Source organism: Drosophila elegans, unplaced genomic scaffold (genome assembly GCF_018152505.1).
Source record: "Drosophila elegans isolate 14027-0461.03 unplaced genomic scaffold, ASM1815250v1 contig_468, whole genome shotgun sequence".
NCBI lineage: Eukaryota > Metazoa > Arthropoda > Insecta > Diptera > Drosophilidae > Drosophila > Drosophila elegans.
The window spans coordinates 114,353-136,427 of record NW_024545855.1 but is presented as its reverse complement, the minus strand read 5'-3'; the positions used below and the strand labels follow the sequence as shown (position 1 = coordinate 136,427).

Genomic DNA, 22,075 nt, shown 5'->3' with positions numbered 1-22,075 from the left:
AAACAGCTACTTATTGGGTTTATTAAAATTTATTTATTTAATTTAGCATTAAGCTTATACTGTCAAACAATAAAGAACGTCATTTCACTTCAAGCTACAATGCCTGGGTGGTTGGAAATTCCACCAGGCCGCACGACCGTGTGACTCATGCCATTTGTCAATTTACACTTTTTCCCTTCGACGTAATCATATCTTTGCTGATTTAACCGGGTTCTAATCATCCTCCAGTGCCGCATTGGTTGCTCCTCCAGGTGCAGATCCGAATCCTCCGGGAGCAGAAGTGGTCACCGATCCTGAAACTGGGAACTCCGGCAAAGTTGAGCGCTGTTTGCCAGGAGCCGGCGGAACTGGGGGCAAATCAACCGATTTACTAGTGCCTGTAAACACACTCCACTTATTTAGTGCCTCTTGTTTATGCAGATATGTGTAAATCACTTACTAAAACAACAACCCATTATGGTATACTCTTGACTTATTCTCGAGGCGAGTGGGCCAATTTGCCGAAAGTTCTTTGAGCACTAAATCAGGCAAATCAAATCGTGGGCCAATTGACTGGGTATGCGTATGTGTGCACCTGTGGCGTGCAAACGACTCATGGCTCATTGATAAGCCAAACTGTGTTACTTTTATTCTCTTTTTGTTTAAAATGTAAAGTGGGTTATTTATGACCATGGGGCGCAGGTTGCTATCAAACTGTAGTTCCCCATGGGCTGCACAAGCTGGGTAAAAAAGAGCGCCGAACTATAGCAAAAGCGCACATCTTCAGTCGGATACAACCGGAACGCAGCGACCAACAAACCAATTAAGATAAGGGCTTATCAGGGCAAACCGTTTCTAAAGCTTTGTAGTTGGCGCTAAAAGTTCAACTGGTAAATTATATCGTTAACCAACTTTATTATCGATTAATTATCGCTCCTCTCTAGACCGCGAGACAATTTGAACAATTGTTTCGGCCCTTATGTAAAAAATAGTTAATAGAGCACTATTTTTGTATTGAATATAAAAATTTCTCAGCAGAGTTTTAATACTTTTAAAATCAATTTAATAAATTCTTTCATTTTATTGTTTTTAAGAACCCATTTATTTTTGGCAATATTTTATATTTTGCTATTTTTAAGAAAAAAATAAAATACAACTTTTTCTATTGATAAATCTTTATATTAACATGTATCTATGTTTTCTTTTAAACAAATCAATGATTCATTGCCAATTTAAAATCTCTCATAATTTTTCTAATTGTTTGTTTTAAATATATGGTTCATAGATTTTTATGTTGTATAATAAATCAATTATACTGTTGCTACTGGAGATTTGTAAGATTTTGTGCTCAGAAAAACCCACTACAACTTGTCTTCTGTTTACCACTGACCAGTGTGACCGTTTGTCGTTACCCCCGAATCCCTTAGCTGTCACCGTTCCCCAAAAATAGACATAGGGGCGCGGAGCGGGGGGCGGTCGTTCATTATCAGCCGGAACGTAAACAGCGTCGCTGCTTTTCACGCTTTCCGATAAAAATGTTTAAATCACACTGTGTTAATTAGAGTCGAAATCAAAATCAATGCGCCAGTGGACGCGAACGACTCGAGATCGTGTGCGCGTGAACGCGGATTAAGAAGCTCTTTGAACTAAACAAAAAACAACTAGCAGTGTGAACTGTGATTTTTGGCCCGTGAGCGAATCACGTGCAAAGCGGATAAACAAAAGCCATAAAAAACAGATTCGCACGAGAATCGAAGAAAAGCCGTCGTCTGTGCGCTTAAATTACAATTCGGATTTGGAAAAGTCGAGTTTTCCCTTTCCCCGGAGGAGAACGGCTTTCCAACCGCCGCCGCCATGGACGACGAGTTCAAGCTGTGCTGGAAGAACTTCCAGGACAACATTGCCAGCGGCTTCCAGAATCTGTACGACCGCGGCGACCTGGTGGACGTGACCCTCGCCTGCGACGGGAAACTTCTCCAGGCCCACAAGATTGTGTTGGCCATCTGCAGTCCCTACTTCCAGGAGATCTTCACCACCAATCCCTGCCAGCATCCCATCAGTGAGTACTGCTTGGCCATCTCATCATCATCATCATCGTCATCGTCATCTAACCTAGTGTCTTAGCCAGTAACCTATTTCTGCTATCCAAAAACGTGCTAAGATATACGGCCGGTCTTATATTGTCTCCATCATACATATGGATGACCCTAGTTGTGACCACGCGACCACTTCCGCAACTACTAAACTAAGTGCTCCGTTTCGTGGACATACATACATATGTACATTTGTAATAAGACATTGAGTTCTTTACCTATTCCCTTACAAATTGGTTAGCTAATGTCTTGTACAAATACTTGCTAGATGGACATTAGTTTGTCTTGACGATTTACCATTCTGTGTCTATATATACACATATATATTTCCAATACAAAGCATTATTAAGTTCCTTTATAATTTAACTTAGAATTTAATTAGCTAATACCTGAGAAAGAGAATTCCAAAATTCCAAGTAAAATTCTATTCCAAACGGCGAACAACTATGCGCCACCTTTTCCTACTCCAATTGGTCAGTTAAATTTATACTATTTGGATAAAATAAGTCGAATTGTGACATTGCCATACATATGCCCAAAATAACCAAAAGGTTCTCCAGAAATCGGTCAGTTTATCACTGGCACAGCGGTGTCAGTTTATCGAGGAGCCCGCCCGTCAGCCTGTCTGTTCGTCACTCTTGTCAAACGCTTAGATATAAATCAACCTTTGTGTTTAATTCCATGACACATTCGCCGGTTATCAGTCCAGCTCCACCTCCAGTTCGATTCCCAGGTCCACCCAGAGTCCCAGCCACGGCAGCACGTGTAGGGTCTGCTCCAGGCAATTACAGTAGCTCTTCTGCAAAACCATGTACTTAACTCTAAAAATATGTAATTGTTTTTATTCCTAATCCAGGAACTCCATGACAGGACAAAAAATTAATCATCTCCATAATTATTTTCCTTAACTTAAGCTGATTTACCTTATATTTAAATAAATTTATTGCAAATTGTATTTTTTAAATTCAATTTCCACTAGTTTAGTCAGAGTAATCAATTTATTTGATATACATTAATGATTTTAAATGATGATCGATGGATTTCTGTTTAATTTCTAATATTCATACATTTGATATGGTGCATGATTCAGATATGTCTGAAAAAACAAAATACTGTCTGTCAAAGGGATCACTTCAGAAATGCAAAATCACCCTTTTAATCTAAAGTCCAACAACGTCCAAGGATCAAGATCAAGTTTCTTAAAAAGCGTTTTTCATCTGATTGACAGCTATTGTTCTAGTTATAGACGTTTGACTGTATAACAATGTCGCTGCTCGTAAATCTAAAGACAACAGCAGCAACCCACTAAGAATCGAGGTCTGTTGATAATCCTCCAGTGAGCCGTCGGCTGCCGCCACGTTGTCTATGGCTATGTGGTAGCCTATGTGGAGTCCTCCGCCTCCAGAGGCACACCCGGATTGTTTACCCACGGGAGTACCGTGCTCCGTGCTCCGTGCTCCGTGATAAGGTCCAGAGACCCACTTCTGCGCTCGATCGGATCGGGGAGATTGGGTGCGTTGCTGACCTCATCAAATGTACTTCAAATGGACTCTAGAACGGTGGTGTTATATATGGTATATGGATATGATATCGCCGAGCCAGGGAGGGGCCCTCGGTCCGTTCGATTTCGTTCGCGGACGTGTTGAACACGAATGCCTGCTGCACGGTGGCTTTATCTGATCAGGCGGCCATAAAAAATAAGGTTTTATCTTTTCAAGTAGCAGCAGAAAGGTGCTACCTACCCACCGAACGCTGCTGCTACAAGAGCTATTTCCAAAGATAAAGAATATTAATATACCCTATAAATAACGCTGAGCGCGCAAGCGGGGGCAAGTTATTAAATATAGACCGGCGAACAGCGAACAAGCCAAAGCTAACCAACAACAGTCATCGAGGTGCTAACAAGCCAAATGGCTTCGGTTGCCTTGCTGCTTGCTGCTTGATGTCGATGTTGCTTTATGTGTCTGCCCATTGTTGTGAAGTGTAACACGCAGCGACAACAATAGTCTAAATATTTTTATCTTTTTATCGCGTTTAACAATCATTTATTGCCCAACTGAGCAACTGGGTCCCCTTCAACCACTCGAAGACTTTAGTTTTCGAGATATTGATTAGAGAGCTTCGCATGGCTGATATACTATGCTATACTATGTACTTGTTTCCGCTGCTGCGGCCGTGTAAATCAATCCACTCCAACGGGCCCAAGTGGTTATATCGGCGCCCTGTCCCACACCCAATACAATACAATGCTAATCCTCAAAAATTATCTATTTATTATTGGCATAAACAAGACGGACATCGTCTGGGGGCTGTGGTTTTATCAGCCTTGCGTTTAGTGCCCAACCACTTTACTTTGGGTATCACTCTTGATCGTAAAATAAGATTTTGAACTTATTGCTAGTTAGATAACGCACTTAAACAACCGCAGCATGTGCCATGTGTGATATTGGGCCTCTCCAAGAACCACATCCACATCCACATTCACATCCCCCTAGTCACCATGGCCCAAAACACTCCCGATTTGAAGTAGCCTTATAGCTATCGTTTCGGTTTAGTTCGGTTGCTTACCAGCCATAAACTTTGCAGTTCGGGAAGATAATATAGTATCGATCGGTGGTGGACTTGTCGTAAATATTAAATACACCCCATGTTATTAATATATTGCCGGATCGTGACTGAACCAAAGACGTTGGGTTTTTTTTGTTTTGCTTTACTCTATAGAGGGGGTAAAGAAACTTTATGGAGGATTTCACTATTTATTTTGCCTAACTAATCCATTTTCCACAATGTTGGACTTTGAGTTTACCCTGCGTAATCTTTAATTTGCTTATTTCGATGTTATAAGCTTGCCAAAAGATTGTAAAAAGTGTGTTAATTGCCTAGAAACCAGAGAATATCTGAGTGGATAGTGTCATGCTCGAAGGGTAGTGATTTTTATAAATATGATTTTTTTGCATTTCTGTAGAAACGTTTTACTCAGATTAGAGATTTGTAATATTACCAGTAATTTATTTGGTAATATAACCTTAAAAGATCAAAATTGTTAACGGAAACATTTTTAAATTATTTTGTTATAATCTAAAAATACAATAAAGTAAGTCAAATGAATAATTTTTTAGAATTTCTAAATAAATTTAGGTACTACTTGTAGAACATGTATTTATGTTGTTTACTTTTCCGCTTAAAGCACACCTTAAAATGAATATATCTATAAATAAAACTTAAATCATTTATAAAATTAAACTGATAAATTAAAAAAACGACGACGACATTAGACATATACTTTTTATGTTACAAGGAAGTCATTTAAGGGAAATATTTTCCTTGTACTATAATAGTAGAGTAGGGACCATATTTAGGAACCCTTTTTAAACGCCACTTATTTAAGAAACCTATTCGAATTATCGAATTTATTGAAACCCTTCTAGAGTGTCCGCTTCTGGCCTAACCCAATCGATCGTTCTTATAGCTGTTTACGTATTGGAGTGAGCGCTTTATGGTCTCTTCATATTATATCAAACTTTGACTTTGAGCATATGAAATTTCATAAATACTTTTATTGGCCATTTGTGTTGACAATTCGTAATTTATGGCCGGCCAGAAGTCAGCAGCCAGTAGCCAGAAGCCAAAAGTCGCAAATAGACGTGGCAATCGGTTAAGCTGGACTAATCCCTGGCCATTTCGGCTCCGTGGAGACATTGGCAATGGATTTGTTTACGAAAATAGTTGGGGCGCGGAAAAGGGAGGTATCGGAATCTACGACCAGCTGGGTTGGTTTCTTGGTTTTTATCAGGTTGCACTACTACCACCAGCTCGACAATTCGATTCGATTCGATTCGACTAGTCAACTACTCGACTACTCGACTATTATGGCGTTTGGAGATAACAAATATTTATGAATGTTTGTGCGACGACATTGTCAAAATGAGGCAGCCCACTCCACGACAACGACAACGAACCTATTGGCGTTCTGATTCGATAAACATTTATCATAATCATAAAATAAAACTGTTTTCGAAATCGATCGCCTGCGATCCGATTGGTGGAAGCGTTTGGAGTGGGCGTGATCGTGATCGTGGCGGCGAGGGTGTTGGGCCCGAAACAAATCAAAAACGAGCCAAGGAAGATATCGCTGCAGTGCCCCCCACTTCGAAAACCCCCGATCCATTGGCGGGCCACTCTGATATCAGCGAAGATCACGGCGGGTCAGGCGCCCATTAAAATGCCCCTGTTTTATACACATGTGGCATACATTTAAGCAAACAACGATCGAGACGCGATGCTCGATTCAGACTTTTTGGGTACGGAGTGTCGGAGATCTCTTTCCTTATCAGCAGCATACACGGATTTATCACGTTTTCCGTGAACTTTAGACAGAGTTTATCTACGGGCGGGGTCCACAAATGGTTTATTGATTCGAGAGCATTCCGTTTTCATCGAATGGATGGATCTCTTTGTCTTGATCCACGGCCAGTCTTTATCTCAGGCGATGCGATGTGATGTCGATGCCATGTATCTGTGTTTCTGAGCTCAAATAGTATTGAATATTGACTGGCTGTCTCCCTATATGTAATCCGTATCTATCTGGCATCAGCCAGTGTTCATGTGTGTACTGTACCCGTGGAGCAATGTGTATTGCCCGGATTTTGATCTTTCGCCATGCGATCACTCGAATACGGTCGAATACGGACATGCCAAGGCGCAGATAGATAGATAGGCGAGACAAAACGATCCGTAATGACGACTACGGCAAATGATAGGGCACAATTGAGATTAAGCAACCGAGTTTGTCTGTTGCTGATCAGCGATTTAATAATGTATTTACATACAGCCGTGCATACGGGAATTATGTACGTTCGTTTGTGTAATAAAATTGTTATTGAGAACAAGTGATAATATTGTTTTTAACTAGATGTTGATGCTGCGAGGGACAGGCACAGTGGGCAGGGGACGAAGGGAAAGTGCTGATAAGCATTCGATTTAGATCAGCAAACAGTAATTAATCGCTGGAAGAAAAGTTCAAACTTAGTTCTCTGAATAGGGTTAAATACTACAAAAAATTTCTAATTTTTGCATGCTGAACAATTTTATCTATAATTTACAATCAATTTAATAAAAAAAAATGATTAATTCTTTAAAAAACCGATTTGAGTATTTATCCTATTTAAGTATTATATATTTCCTTAGTTACTGACTATCTCAATTTAAATTAGCCCATGTGTAAACAATAGTCAAAAAATCTCTTTAATTATTTAGAAAAAAAACATTTTATTACCCTCATTCTAAAATTAAATCTGGTGGTTTATTTTATTGTCAAATATGATTTGTTATCAAAAACTATTTAAATACTATTTGCTGTCTCACGAGTTGGGTAATGGGTAATTTGACATCTGGCCCCCACAATTGTAGACTATCTCAAAATTTTTGGAAAACGTTATTCAAATCCATGCCTTAAAGAAATTTGAGCTCGTTGAAATACTTTAAAAAAATTAACCTATTTAATAATATCACGTTTTAAGTTCTCAAAAGTCTCGTTAAAATACTTTGAAAAGAATAAACCGATTTTATTACTCTCCTGGTTCCCATCAAATATGAAAACTAATGTGGCCTGATCTCGAAACACCCTTGAGATAACAGATCCGCACCACTGTGAAGCGGAATCGGATTTGGATTTAGATTCGGATTCATATTCGGATTCGATTCCCGGACTGTTTCACAGCTTCTTAGGCCGTGTCGAAAGCACGCCGATGATATGTCAGGCTACTTATTTTATAATTATTGCTGTGCTACTGCGCTGCTGTTGTTGAGTTTATATTTAAGTTTTCAGATTTCTTATCATAGCTGTTTTTATGTATTGATTTAGTATTTGAGCGTTTCGATGATAACATCTCCACTACAAATGTGACCTCCTTTCCTACTGATGTTATTGTCGTTCCGAGTGTTTATGTAAACAAGCAAATTACGTTGAATACATTTTTTCGGAGGGAAAAATCATAAGAATTGTTTGGTAATCTGTCTGGAAACATTCCAAAAATTCCCCCAAAACAAATAAAATATTCGCAAATATATTGACAAACAGGTTTTAGGGTTTTTCCAAATTCCTTTGGTTAAAACGAACTTTTAAAGTTGAAAACTTGGAAAATTATCCTTATATTTAAAAATGTAATGATTGTTAAATTGTTTTGTTTTTCGATGAAAAAATTAATTATTTTTCTTTCATTTGCCTTATCTCTATCTATAGTTATACTCAAAGATGTGAGCTTCAACATTATGATGGAGCTGCTGGAGTTCATGTACCAAGGAGTGGTAAATGTTAAGCACACAGAGCTGCAGTCCTTCATGAAGATTGGCCAGCTGCTGCAGATCAAGGGTCTGGCCACCAACTCGAATTCCTCGCCGGGATCGAGTGCCTCCGAGAAGTCTTCTAGTCAGCCACCAGCCGAGGAATCAAATAATAGCAATACCAACAGCACCAACAACCATCACAATTCCAACTCTAATAGCAATAATAATAGCAAAACAGAAGCGGATCATAATGAATCCAAGGGACAGAGCAATTCGAGGACCACTTCGCCGGGTGGGGCGAGCAGAGCCTCCAACGAAGCCGGCAGCCACCTGTACACATCCAGCAAACGTCCGATGCCGTCGGATTTCGGCAGCGATTCCCTGTCCATCTACTCGGGAAAGCAGTTGAGGAGGTCACTCAAGGATCACGGCTCCGGCGGCAGCGAAGGCGGCGGCGGCGAGCATGCGGACAGTGCAGCGGGAATGGATGGCAGCCTGAATGCCGAGGAGTTCTTCCTGCCACCCATTCCGCACATCACGATGGGCGAACCGCGTTACGATCTCGGAGGTCTGAAACGTGAATCGGCGGATGGTCACCATCATGGTCCATCATCAGGCGGCGGCGGCGGCGGTGGTGGTGGTGGTGGTGGCGGAAGTTCGGGCAGCGTGGGCAGCCTCAACTCGTCGGCCTCCTCCTCTGCCCCCATCCGCAATCCCTTCGGACCGGCCTTCAATCTGGACAACTACAACTTCTACAAGAGCAGCAACAGCAGTGGGCCCAGCGGCAGTTCCAATAATTCCGGCGGTCCCGGAGGCATCAATAACAATGGATCCATTAGTCTGGCTCCTGGCACCGAGTTCCCCAATGAGCTGTACATGCCCAACGATTATTCCAAGAACTTTGCCAACCACATGGACATTCCCAATAGTAGGTGGCCTTCAATCTTTAATTACTTTTCTGTTGCATGCAGCTTGGCACTCATTTTCAATTTTTATTTTATGTTTTATAAGATTGGGTTTTTGTTTTGCATCCATCATTCGACTCACAAAAACATCTTCCACACTAGCCCACTGAACACATTGCCATTAACCAGGAATGACACTAAATGATTCTAGAGGGATATTTACTGATTTAACTGGGTTAAAAGTATTAAGCAGAAGCACTTGAACTGAAGGTATAGTTAGATAAACAATAGATATCTCTGATTGCCCAAGGGATCCAGTTGTTCAAACGACATGACAGACTGGTAGGCCACAAGACACATGTTTTGATAAAATTCTTGTTGAGGTTATTTTTATGTTGGAAAAAATGGTTGAATTAGAAAGGCATGTTATCTTAAGTGCCTTGTTTTGAAACTAAAATTGGTATACCCCTTTTATAACGCATTACAATCAAAAGTTTGCAACGCAGTGAGGAAGACATTTTGAGCTCTATAAAGCTTATACATTCTTGATCAGCATCAATTGTAACAGACCTATCTAAATAAAAGAGCAGGTATGACTATATCATAAAGCTTCTAGGAACAATCGCAAGAAAAAAGAAAAAATTACGTCTTTGTTGCTTTTAAATTCCAATTAATTCCGAGATTTTGTATTGGTAGTTAATTTATTTTAGAATTACGATATCTAATGCTGCCTTAGGAAGATCGAAAAATTCACCGAAAAATCGATATAGATTCATTGTTTTTAACATAATAAAAACATATAAAAGTCAAAATATAGTCTAGAATAAATATTTTTTTATAATAGCTTCAAGGGTATATCAGCTTTGGATTGCCTTTCTGTTTCTACTATTTTTCTTTTTAAAAACGATCAGGTATTAAAGTTGATTAATTTTCGTGACAGTTTTATACCATGTTTAATTACATTAGAGACACCTTTAGTAGTGCATTTTAGTTAACACACATACCTTGCTTCTAGTAGTTGCTTCTTAAAGTGACCAACACTAATTCTTCTAACGATTTACAAATCGCACAGTATCGAAAACACGCACACCCAATCACATATTCTAAGCGGAGGAGCCGCATGACTCCTCCCCCACTGTTTAATAGCTTGCCCCGCCCCTTTTCGCCTTTGTAAATAACCCCCTTTCGAGCGCTATCCAGCGAAGAACTGACCACTAATGATCCACCATTGTCCGGAGCAGGCGGCAGCAACATGGTGATGCTGTCCACCACCTCGCTGCTCCACGGCAACTGCGTGTTCAACCGCAACAACACGGTGGCCACGCAGCAGGGCATGAAGACCTACTGGCTGTGCAAGTCCTACCGGATCAGCATGTGCCGGGCGCGGTGCATCACCCACCTGGGCAGGATCATCTCCGCCACGGGCGTGCACAACCACACGCCGCACATGCGCGGCGGTCAGGGATCTTCAGCGGCAGCTGCAACGTCCTCGGTTTCGGGGACTCCCTCGGGCTCCAATCCAATTGCCAGCCAGGCGGCGGGTTACTCTCTAACGGATGGTGGTGGTGGCCATCACCTGGGCACGGATTTGCAGCATGGAGTGAGCAATCGAGTGAGCAACATGTTTGCCAATCAAACGCCTCCACCTCCGCCGCCGCCGCCACCTTCAATGCCAGTGACATCGACGCCGCACCACCCGCACCATCATCATCATCACCAGCTGGGACAGCCGCTGCCGAATCTCCTGGTGCAGCATCACCCGGCGCCACCGCCGCACATGGATCAGCATGGCGGCGCGGCGGCCAATCTCATGCACAATCCGAATCTGATGCACCTGCAGACGCAGCAGCAACACCACCACCTCCAGCAACACTCGCCGCACAATCCACCGCCATCGCAGCAGCAGCACAGTCTGGAACTGGGAGGTGGCTCGGTATCGGGATCGGGAGCAGTGCTCCTTTCGCCGGCGCACCTGCAGCAGAGTCCGCAGTCCAACCGCAGCAGCCACTCCCTCCAGGCGCTTAGTCCTCCACCACCGCCACAAACTGTGGAGGAGCAGCATCAGCAAACACACCAGCAGCAGCAGCAACAACAGGAGGGAGCCAGCACGGATGGGGGATCCACGGATGCCAGCACAGCGCACGTGATCAACAACATAACCATATCCCCGAGCAGCAGGCACAGCTTCAAGATGGAGAACATGTAAGGCTGTCGGGGAACAGGGATTCCCCTCGCTGCACACTGCCCCCCAAAAACCGAGGAGTAATTTATTATTATTTTTGACTAGCTAGAGTTTGTAGTAGACAATTGAATTTGATTCGAAAACCAGAGAGAGAGAGGAGTAACCAATGTAAATACCCCTACCGATGTGCATAATCTATTTGATAAACTAATGCGAAACGATAAACCAAAAAGTACTGTAATGGGCGCTGTGAAATGAATCCCAGATTAAGCTAATCAGAGTAATTTTGGATATGTTTCGTGGCCCTGTGCGTATATCAATGGGTATTCCAAATGGCCTACACACTAACGAATTACAAATAGGTTCTACATTCATAGCATACAATTAATTGCATTTTGGATCTGATGTTATATGATATCTATATCAGGTATTATGATAACCTATAATATAAAGTATACTATTATTTAAAAATATAATATCTGGTTTAATATGATAATGAATTATAGTATCATAAGTGTAATATATTATAATCATTTATAATATCAGGTCCAAAAATATTTATAAGATAGAATTAAAAGCATTTTGGAGCTGATATTACAATATGATAAGATATATCAAGTGCAATGGGATCGTGCTATATAAAACCAGGTAAGTACCTTGCATGACACACATAAACACACACATAATTGGGCTCATTCGTGTATGTCCTGGCATCCAAAATGAAAAACATAACCAACCAACCGAGGGAACAGAATAAGAGCCGTACAGATCCTCACCAGCCTTCTCCGTCCTTCTAGTCCCACCCGGTGAGCACTGGTTCCAGGGCAAGCTGGAGTTCATGCTGAGCCAGCGGGGCAAGCCGCTGCTGGTCCACGACGGGCACACCTTCGGCATCCAGTACGTGCGCAAGGACAAGAAGTACTGGCAGTGCAACCTGTCGCGCAAGTTCAACTGCAAGGCGCGCGTGACCACCACGGACACCGGCGACATCATCGTGACCAACAACGAGCACTGCCACACGGAGATCCGCCAGCATCTGCGCAAGGACTACCAGCGCAACAAGGCGATGATGAACACCCTGATCAACCTGAGCACGAATCGGATGCACCACAACATGGGCGGGCTGGGCGCCCTGCCCATGGTGCCGGAGGTCCTGGCCCAGGGCTCGCCCATCCACGAGATGGTCCAGAATCTGCACGACATGGTGGCCAAGGCAGCATCGGCGGAGCAGCAGCAGCAGCATCTTCATCAGCAACAGCAGCAGCCTCTGGACTGCGGACTCCGATCCTCGGCGGCGCTGGAGGAGATGGCCCGCACCTTCATGGCCAACAGCAAGCCATCGATCGCCTTTCCGGGCAGCGAATCCGGCCACAGCCATGCCCACGATCCCAAAGAGGAGCCGTCGGGCGATGCTTAGGCGTAGGCCACGGCGTAGGCAAACAGCAGGTGAAACGAGACAGTTAAGTACAAAACATGGAATGATTGCAATAATACTCAAATACACTAAAGACAAAGGCGTGACCAAAACAATTCCAAAGAATTTAGTTAATACATAAGCGAACGTACAATCCAAACTAGAGCATTTCCATGAGTTTTTTATATATCGTTTTTATTGTTGTACGTTGCGTTAGCTTTACACTGTGTAATAAAATGTTGAATTTGAATAAACCTTTTTATATATGAAGAACTACATTAGATGTTTATCACGCGGCTCAGCTTCTGGATGCGGTTGAGCAGCAGATCGCCCTGCTTGATGGTGGCCTGGTACTGCCAGTTCTTGTTGTCCGGCCGATTGGTCTCCACGATGCCGCCCACGCGATCCACCTTGGCATGCAGCCGTCCGGCGGCGATGAAGCGGGCCAGTTCCTGGTCGATGTAGTCCACGGTGACGCCGAACGACTCGGCCATGTACTGCAGGGTAAGGGAGCGGTACGACTCCAGCAGCTGGGTGTAGCCCAGGATGCGCATCTCGCGCACATAGTAGCGGTAGTGGGGATGGATGAGGTAGTCCGAGCGCAGCTGCTTCTCCACGCCGGCCAAATGCACGTAGAAGTTCTCGTACTGGCAGTTGTACAGGGCGAACAGGAACTGCTTGACATCGGGCAGGCCGTGGAGCACCTCCTGGATCTCGGAGCCCTTGATCACCTTGTCGCGCAGCTCATTGCGCGGCAGGGCGATCATCGCGACGTACACGGTGTAGCGCACAAAGGTGGGGTAGTCCATCAGCTCGTAGGAGGTGAAGGTGCTCACGGTGTCAAGGAAGAAGGTTGCCGCCGCCTTGAAATCGCGCACTGCCACCGAGTAGACGCCCTGGTAGACCTTCAGGCGATTACGCCGGTCCCAGTCGCCACCTTCCTCTATTAAATACTTGGCCTTGTCAATATTCCGCGTGATGAGATCGTGATCCAGGTAGAAAAGCCCCAGGCGGATCAAATGGAACACAATGTCCAGGCGGTGACCCAGCGATACGGTTTTCTCGTAGGTCTTGCGGAAGGCTGTCTCCGCCGCAGTCTTGTCGCCAATGCGGCACAAGTACTCCGACTTCTTAAGGTTCGCCTCGCGCACCTCCATCTCGCCCAGATTCTTCTCCGCATCCTCGATGGCCGCGTCCAGCTGCTCCACCTCGACGCGGTTGTTCTCCTTCATGCGTGCCAGCAGATCCTTGTCCACGACCCAGCCGAGTTCCGTGCAGATGTGCTCGTACCACGGAGCCATGTTCTCCGTGCGAATCGCCTCAAGGAGCTTCGCCTTCAGAGGCGCATCCTGCTTGTACTCCGCCAGGGTGAGCAGGAATTTGGTCTGCGCCAGCTCCAGGTTCGGGTTCTTCTCCAGGCCCTGCTCCTCCAGATTTTCGGCAGGCATTGTGATCGGATTGTGGCCGTAGCTTCGTTTAGCACAGAGAAATTGTTAATTTTCCCGAACAAAATGAGATTTTGTTTTTGTCAAAGCCGCACAGTCATGTACGACGTTAAGTTGGTTGTGCTGGTGGCGTTGCCAGACTTGGCCGGACTTATCGATTGCTTTGGAAACTGCTAAATCTTTTTCACACTGCTTCTTAAAATCGGATCAACGCAAAAGTTTATGCAGCCATTTAGACGAAGCGAGCTTAATGCGAAATCCTTTTAAGACAAATAAAACTTTTTAGTGACTTCACAAGCTATACATTTTTTAGCAAACAAATTTTTTACAAAAAATACACAGAGCAATATATATAAAATAATAATATATTACTACAAATTTTACAATTATCAAACGCGTCTTTAATTACTTTTACAATTCATATTTTTTTTTTTTCATTTTAACAACCAGACACACTTTTTTTATTTATACGATTTTACAATGAGTTTAATTGGATTAACTTGAATTCTGGATAAAAGTTTTTTAACAGAGGGTCATATAAACTTCAATTTTTGTATATGTTCCTAAACTGTACAATGGACTCCATACTGAGTTCAATATTATTTTTGACTTCCTCACAAGATTAAAAACCTGTCTAACCAAACGTTGTTTTAAGTTTTGAATTGTATGTGGATTTAAAATTTTATTACATTCTAGCTCTAGCTCACAAATAAATTTTCTTCCCGTAAGTTATTTAACATAATTATTTTTATTAATTTTAAGCCCAATGTTCTTAAGATAAATAAATAAAAAATTAAGATAAACAAAAAAGGGCAGTGTCATAAGCGCATAGCGATATAACCGTGTGACCATATAATTTTTTGGTACTTATTGTACCACGAACGGCCACACTAAAGGGGAGTGAAATTGATTTTCTGATAAAAATTTTCGCTTGGAGCTCTTTGCGAATCCTTCGGTGGCAAATATCCCGTTCAGGCTCGAAACAGGTGGATCGACTCAGAGTAACCAGCAGCAGACAGCGCACAAGATGATCGGCGGCCTGTTCGTCTACAACCACAAGGGCGAGGTGCTAATCTCGCGAGTCTACCGCGACGACATCGGTCGCAATGCCGTGGACGCCTTCCGGGTCAACGTCATCCACGCCCGCCAGCAGGTCCGCTCGCCAGTGACCAACATAGCGCGGACCAGCTTCTTCCACATTAAGGTGGGTTGGTGGCTCCAGTGCTCGCAGTTCCCTCCCTCTTATCATCCAAAATCTCTTTCCACAGCGGGCCAACATTTGGCTGGCGGCTGTGACCAAGCAGAATGTGAACGCCGCCATGGTGTTCGAGTTTCTGCTAAAGATCATCGAGGTGATGCAGTCGTACTTTGGCAAGATCTCCGAGGAGAACATCAAGAACAACTTTGTGCTCATCTACGAGCTGCTGGACGAGATCCTCGACTTTGGCTACCCACAGAACACGGACTCCGGCACCCTGAAGACATTCATCACGCAGCAGGGCATCAAGTCGGCCACCAAGGAGGAGCAGATGCAGATCACCTCGCAGGTCACCGGTCAGATTGGCTGGCGTCGCGAGGGCATCAAGTACCGGCGCAACGAGCTATTCCTGGACGTCCTGGAGTACGTAAACCTGCTGATGAGTCCACAGGGTCAGGTTCTGTCCGCCCATGTGGCCGGCAAGGTGGTGATGAAGTCGTATTTGTCGGGTAGGTAACATCATCATCATCATCTGGCTGCCAGTACCATTAACAATCCCATCCCAAAGGCATGCCCGAGTGCAAGTTCGGCATCAACGACAAGATCGTGATGGAGTCCAAGGGACGCGGCCTCTCCGGCAATTCGGAGGCCGAAACCTCCCGCTCCGGCAAGCCCGTGGTGGTCATCGATGACTGCCAGTTCCATCAGTGCGTCAAGCTGAGCAAATTCGAGACGGAGCACTCGATCAGCTTCATCCCGCCGGACGGGGAGTTCGAGCTGATGCGCTACCGCACCACCAAAGACATTTCGCTGCCATTCCGAGTCATTCCGCTGGTGCGCGAGGTGGGGCGCACCAAGATGGAGGTCAAGGTGGTGCTCAAATCAAACTTCAAGCCCTCGCTGCTGGGCCAGAAGATCGAGGTAAAGATCCCCACGCCGCTGAACACCTCGGGCGTGCAGCTGATCTGCCTGAAGGGCAAGGCCAAGTACAAGGCCTCGGAAAACGCGATCGTGTGGAAGATCAAACGCATGGCGGGCATGAAAGAGACACAACTCTCCGCGGAGATCGAGCTGCTCGAGACGGACACCAAGAAGAAGTGGACCCGGCCGCCCATCTCCATGAACTTCGAGGTGCCGTTCGCGCCATCCGGCTTCAAGGTGCGCTACCTCAAGGTGTTCGAGCCCAAGCTAAACTACTCCGACCACGACGTGGTCAAATGGGTGCGTTACATCGGACGCAGCGGACTCTACGAGACGCGCTGCTAAACCATCGCCATTACGGAGCAAGAGTGTCACAGTTGAATTTAACGAAACGAAACAAATGGAAACCGTGTTACCGCATCTATTGGTATTTCCTCAATCAAATTGAACCAGCAGTTAATGTATTCCAAGATTAGTTCCAGCAAGTCGGCCGGAGCAGGCCCGAGTAGCGGGTCCACCAGCCCGGACACCATATGCCGTATACCGCACACACTGCCTCCGCGAGCACTGGTTATGCGGGCGGGGCGTGTTCTGTTCCCTATAGACATACCACTAGGTACTACACTATGATTTACCCCTACTATGTAATTGTAAACTATGTTGTTTTTATATATGCGTCGCGGGACGCCTCTCAAATCTCACGCTCACGTTTTCACAACCCCAATTATTATTTGTATTATCGTATTATAAATATATATATATATATTAATCATTATTTTCATTGTGCAAAGAACAAAGGCGATAAATGCAACTAAGCGTATTTAATAGACCAAAACTCTCTGTCAGCGCTATCAATATTGATATTCAAGTGTTAATAATATTCGAATTGTTTAATAAATTAGCATGATATATACTAAATGGGATCTATGTTTTCTCTCGTGGCACTATTATCTATTAAAATTGAAGGATTACGAAACTTTCTAAAATATAGTTCTGATAGATTGATGGCCCTAAGGTAATATAAACAATAAGGTTACAATTACACCCCCATAAATGAACAGTATATGACTTTATGATAGCCACAAGTGCTGTCTTTCATATCAGGTGTGCACATTGGTTAAAAGTCGGCCCATTTTGGAATGTTCTGAGGCATAAAAACATGTACTTTATAAGGAATTGTATTTTCTACATATGGGTAAAAACTTGTTTCAAGCTATGACTCATCATAGTTATTTATTTTAGTGATCTTTGCGTTTGTGGTAAACAACAAAAAAATGCCTAAATAATGCCAGTTCGCATAAAAGCTTTGCTATCGTTGAAGGGCTTTTCACAATTTTCCATCGAAGGCAAATCAATGTGGAAGCACTGACCAATCAGTTTTTTATTCCACTGTCTATAAAACTATTATTTATAAGTGGTTAGCTGTTGCCAGCGCCGGATAACCTTGAGTGACTTCAACACTCAGATATTAATTAATTGGACTGGAAATTTTTATAAAACCGCAAGACATCCGCTGTGTTATAGCGAAGCTTTAGCTTTGTTATCAGCTATCACCCAGTCGGTTGGCTTGGTCATCATCATCAGTGATAAGAGCTCGACAAAGTAATAGTATCGTCCATCTTTTTCGGCTGACACGTTACACGTAACATGGATGACATAGTTCCGGATGTGGTGGATGCGGTTCCCGCTGGCACCGTGCAGGTCACCTACGGCGATGACCTTCAGGTGAGACAGGGCAACGAGCTGACCCCCACCCAGGTGAAGAATGTGCCGAATGTCAGCTGGTCTGGGCTCGAGGGCAGGTCCAATTTGATCACCCTGCTTATGGTGGATCCCGATGCGCCGACTCGCCAGGATCCCAAGTTCCGTGAGATCCTGCACTGGGCTGTGGTCAACATTCCGGGCAGCAACATCGATCCATCCGGTGGTCATCCCCTGGCAGCCTATGTGGGTTCCGGTCCGCCGCAGGGCACTGGCTTGCATCGCTACATTTTCCTGCTCTACCGCCAGGAGAACAAGATCGAGGAAACGCCCACCATTTCCAATACGTAAGATATACATATATTAATACCATATTTATCAGACGAAAGTAATGCTGACTTCATAACTTTTAGCACTCGTGCTGGTCGCTTGAACTTCAATGCTCGGGATTTCGCCGCCAAGCATGGATTGGGTGCACCCATTGCCGCCAATTATTACCAGGCCCAGTTCGATGACTATGTTCTCGAACGGAACAAAACATTCACCGGCTAGATTTGTGCAAACATCATGCCGGACTTTCGCTTTGCGAGTCAATAAAGTCTAACCAATCGCTTATCTCTCTATCTATGCGTTGGGGTATTAAGCGAAAAGTGCACGGAACTGATTAGGCCACGGACTCCGGCGGCGATATAAGGCCGGGCACTGGGTATCCGGGCCAGAGTCACCTCGCTAACGCCACAACGAGCACAACTAGCCAACATGGACACCGCCGGCATCATTCCCGACATCATCGACGTCAAGCCCGCCACGAAGGCCACCATCACCTATCCTTCAGGTGTTCAGGTTGAGCTGGGCAAGGAGCTGACTCCCACGCAGGTGAAGGACCAGCCGACGGTTGTGTTCGATGCCGATGCAGGATCGCTGTACACCATCATGCTGGTGGATCCCGATGCACCCAGCCGCGAGGACCCCAAGTTCCGCGAGCTGCTCCACTGGCTGGTGATCAACATTCCCGGCAACAAGGTGTCCGAGGGCCAGACTATCGCCGAGTACATCGGAGCCGGTCCCCGCGAGGGCACCGGTCTGCACCGCTACGTCTTCCTGGTGTTCAAGCAGAACGAGAAGATCACCACCGAGAAGTTCGTGTCCAAGACCAGCCGCACCGGCCGCATCAACGTCAAGGCCCGTGACTACATCCAGAAGTACAGCTTCGGCGGCCCCGTCGCCGGCAACTTCTTCCAGGCCCAGTACGATGACTACGTGAAGACCCTCATCGAGACGGTCCAGTAATCTGGCCACCAACTGATCAGCTCTCTGTGAAATAATAAATTTTAAATACTAGTTTTCATACAAACTAAGCTTTTTACCTTGGTGGTGGGTGGAGTTAAAATCTATAGGATTACAAATTTCCTATGATGATGTCAACATGTCTGGTTTTTTCGTTTATAACCTTTATTAGATAATAGTCCTGAATTAATTTCGCCTTGTCCGTTATCTAACATTCGATTTTGCTGAGAACTTTAGACTGTTAGTAATTCTTTTACGATATATAATATATATAATTTATAAATTTATTTATCACTCTGTAGGCCTTCAGTTATTCTTCGGCAGTTGTCACTTTCCTTTTATTACTTAAAAGATATGGTTATCCTCAATTAATTTCGACATGATTCATACAATAGATAAACAATTTTCTTTAGTTTAGATATGAATTTGATTCATCAAAACTATCAGTTTCTTCTTTGAAATATATTGGACCCTTGGACCCTATTTCCTATTACAGTCGAAATCAGATAACTCGAATCACTATCTACCAAAAGAGAGGTTGACTTATAAAACACTTTTAGATCAATAGAAGTGCATTATCAATATATGATTTTACCATTAAAGAAATAAAGTTAAATAGTTTTGACTGTTTAAAGAAAGTAGTTAGTCTAATCCTTTTTGTTAAAGAAATCGGCTACCAGTTTGTTGAACTCCTCCGCATAACGTAGGTGGATATTGTGCTTGCCCTCGGGGAACTCATGGTATTTGGCCTGGGGCAACTTCTCTATTAGCCAGGGAATGTGCTCCGCTGCGATCATGGGATCCTTCTTTCCGTGCAGTATAAAAGTGGGAGCCTTTATTTGTTCCACTTCAGATCGACAAAAATCCCCGTCCTTTTGATCGTAGAAGGAGCAGGCGGCGTCCACCCATTCGGCCCACAGTTGGGGGAACCTCTCCACGCCGTACACCTTCTCCATGGGCTCCCGCATGCGGGGCGACCATTTGGCCACATCGCGGATGTTCTTGAGGGCCTTGACTTCGTCGGCGTTAAGGTAGGCACCTGCTCCCCAGATGGCCAGGCGCTCCACTGCGTCGGCATGGCGACCAGCTACGATGAGGGCCGTGATGCCTCCATCGCTCCAGCCCAGAATGGAGAATCTTGGCCTGTCCAGGGCCCGCATCAAGTCCACGGCTGCCTGGGCATCCTGCTGGAAGAAATCCAGTCCGAACTTGCGTTGCGGGGGCACTGATTTCCCATAACCCGGCGGATCCCAGGCAATGATCGTGTGATCCGGTAGAAGTTTCGGCAACTGCTCGATCTGGGGCTTAAAGTCGGTCCAGGCGGAACCCAGGGCTCCGGGCATCAGGAGCAGACTCCGCTTTCCGCTGCCGCTCTCCACAATGTTCAGATCGGCCCCATTAACCCGGACTTTCCGCTCCGTGTGCACAAATCGCTTGATTAAGGGCGAACCCAATCGTCTGCTCAGATTGGCCAGCATTACGTAAGCGGGGATCGATTGGGGATTTTTTGAGTATGGCAGCAAACTTGGTGGCTTCTCGAGTGCACTTCAGATATGTCCAGCAAATGGTTTGCAGCTTGTCCAAATCTTTACACACGACGCCTTGTAAAGTGCACTTTTTGTTTCCGCTGATAACAGCTGATTGATAAGAACAGCTGTAGGTAAACGATCGGATTAGTGTGGCTGCACATGCGGCAACGCAATATTCCACTTGGCCAAAAACTTTTAAAGTCTTAATCACTGTTATTTTTTTGGATATTCTTTTTTAATAAAACCAGAAAGTTTTTCTAAGCAAGTTTAATAGAAATTAACAGAAAATCAAGGCATAAACTTTTTAAAAATTTAATTTTGTCGATGGTTATGGTTCGAATTTATTATTGACAATGTGTTGAAACAATTGTTTTTGTATTTATAAACTTTTACAAAAAGCTAAAAAAAAAGGGTAGAATTTTTAAAAAATATAAGAAGTTATTAAGCCCTTGAAAGTTTTGGGGCTGCCTGACTGCCAAAAGGTGCAAGCCGCCTAATTTAAATTAAAGCTTTTTGCTTTTCTCTCAGCTTTTGGCATTCCCAGTCCTTGTTAGTCCTCTTGAACGTCACAGCGCCGAAGGACAATGGACAGCACGTGCTGGCATTTGTTTAGTTCTTAGCGCGTGTTAAAAAATTATTAAAAAATGTAAGTCCTGGGGAATAGTCCCCGAAGTAATGGTCAGTGCGTGATTGGTGTGCTCAAGTTAATGAGCTGGCTAGGACGATTAATGTTGGCGACGGCCTTGCAATTGTTCTCCTGGAGGAAGTAGATGGGGAGGAGTGGGAGGCACACCCACACTCATACAATGAGGTTACAGAAACAAACATTCCATTGCCAATGCAAATGCAAATCGAATTCGACACCGATTCGTCGAAGTTGCGTAGTAAATGTCAAGGAATTTACACGGGTCGCCTCAGAGATAGTGAGTGTGTATGAGTGTGTGGGTGGCAGAGTGTGTGACCACAGGACACCCACTCAACGAGTATGTGTGTGTATCCGTGTGGGAATCTAACACATATTAGTGGTGCAGGTTATGAACCTGCGTGCTCTGCGCTCATTACGCATGTGTGAGTGGGCAGCTGGTGTACATATGTGTGTGGGTTTGTGTGCGTGTGAGTGTGTTAGTAGTACGCAT

The 22,075-nt window shown here is 44.4% G+C and overlaps 7 protein-coding genes across 8 annotated transcripts; 4 read left to right on the top strand and 3 right to left on the bottom strand.

Annotated features, from left to right (window-relative positions):
* Nucleotides 1-13: 13 nt before the first annotated feature.
* LOC108148533 lies at nucleotides 14-604 on the bottom strand. Its single transcript, XM_017275574.2, has 2 exons — nucleotides 440-604; nucleotides 14-377 (listed from the first exon to the last, which is right to left on the bottom strand). The coding sequence occupies exons 1-2, from the start codon at nucleotides 453-455 to the stop codon at nucleotides 214-216; spliced, it is 180 nt and encodes a 59-aa protein (XP_017131063.1). The 5' UTR covers nucleotides 456-604; the 3' UTR covers nucleotides 14-213.
* An 846-nt stretch (nucleotides 605-1,450) lies between these two features.
* Nucleotides 1,451-13,134, top strand: LOC108148762 (broad-complex core protein isoforms 1/2/3/4/5). 2 transcript variants are annotated; one of them, XM_017275964.2, is made up of 3 exons: nucleotides 1,451-2,038; nucleotides 8,314-9,285; nucleotides 10,504-11,676. In XM_017275964.2, exons 1-3 carry the CDS (start codon nucleotides 1,834-1,836, stop codon nucleotides 11,466-11,468), a joined length of 2,142 nt encoding a protein of 713 aa, XP_017131453.1. In that variant the 5' UTR covers nucleotides 1,451-1,833; the 3' UTR covers nucleotides 11,469-11,676. The 2 variants fall into 2 exon arrangements, with proteins under 2 accessions (XP_017131453.1, XP_017131454.1); XM_017275965.2 differs by lacking the exon at nucleotides 10,504-11,676 and adding an exon at nucleotides 12,242-13,134 and having other exon boundaries at nucleotides 1,455-2,038.
* LOC108148764 (26S proteasome non-ATPase regulatory subunit 6) lies at nucleotides 13,027-14,425 on the bottom strand. Its single transcript, XM_017275966.2, has one exon. It carries the CDS (start codon nucleotides 14,304-14,306, stop codon nucleotides 13,137-13,139), a length of 1,170 nt encoding a protein of 389 aa, XP_017131455.1. The 5' UTR covers nucleotides 14,307-14,425; the 3' UTR covers nucleotides 13,027-13,136.
* Nucleotides 14,426-15,183: 758 nt separating this feature from the next.
* Nucleotides 15,184-17,340, top strand: LOC108148967 (AP-2 complex subunit mu). The gene is made up of 3 exons (XM_017276305.2): nucleotides 15,184-15,507; nucleotides 15,572-16,010; nucleotides 16,070-17,340. Exons 1-3 carry the CDS (start codon nucleotides 15,331-15,333, stop codon nucleotides 16,765-16,767), a joined length of 1,314 nt encoding a protein of 437 aa, XP_017131794.1. The 5' UTR covers nucleotides 15,184-15,330; the 3' UTR covers nucleotides 16,768-17,340.
* A 372-nt stretch (nucleotides 17,341-17,712) lies between these two features.
* LOC108148899 (protein D3) lies at nucleotides 17,713-18,738 on the top strand. Its single transcript, XM_017276215.2, has 2 exons — nucleotides 17,713-18,470; nucleotides 18,537-18,738. Exons 1-2 carry the CDS (start codon nucleotides 18,070-18,072, stop codon nucleotides 18,673-18,675), a joined length of 540 nt encoding a protein of 179 aa, XP_017131704.1. The 5' UTR covers nucleotides 17,713-18,069; the 3' UTR covers nucleotides 18,676-18,738.
* Nucleotides 18,739-18,822: 84 nt separating this feature from the next.
* On the top strand, nucleotides 18,823-19,477 carry LOC108148900 (protein D3). Its single transcript, XM_017276216.2, has one exon. The coding sequence runs from the start codon at nucleotides 18,883-18,885 to the stop codon at nucleotides 19,411-19,413; it is 531 nt and encodes a 176-aa protein (XP_017131705.1). The 5' UTR covers nucleotides 18,823-18,882; the 3' UTR covers nucleotides 19,414-19,477.
* A 203-nt stretch (nucleotides 19,478-19,680) lies between these two features.
* On the bottom strand, nucleotides 19,681-21,069 carry LOC108148898 (valacyclovir hydrolase). Its single transcript, XM_017276213.2, has one exon. The coding sequence runs from the start codon at nucleotides 20,886-20,888 to the stop codon at nucleotides 20,058-20,060; it is 831 nt and encodes a 276-aa protein (XP_017131702.1). The 5' UTR covers nucleotides 20,889-21,069; the 3' UTR covers nucleotides 19,681-20,057.
* Between the last annotated feature and the right edge of the window lie 1,006 nt (nucleotides 21,070-22,075).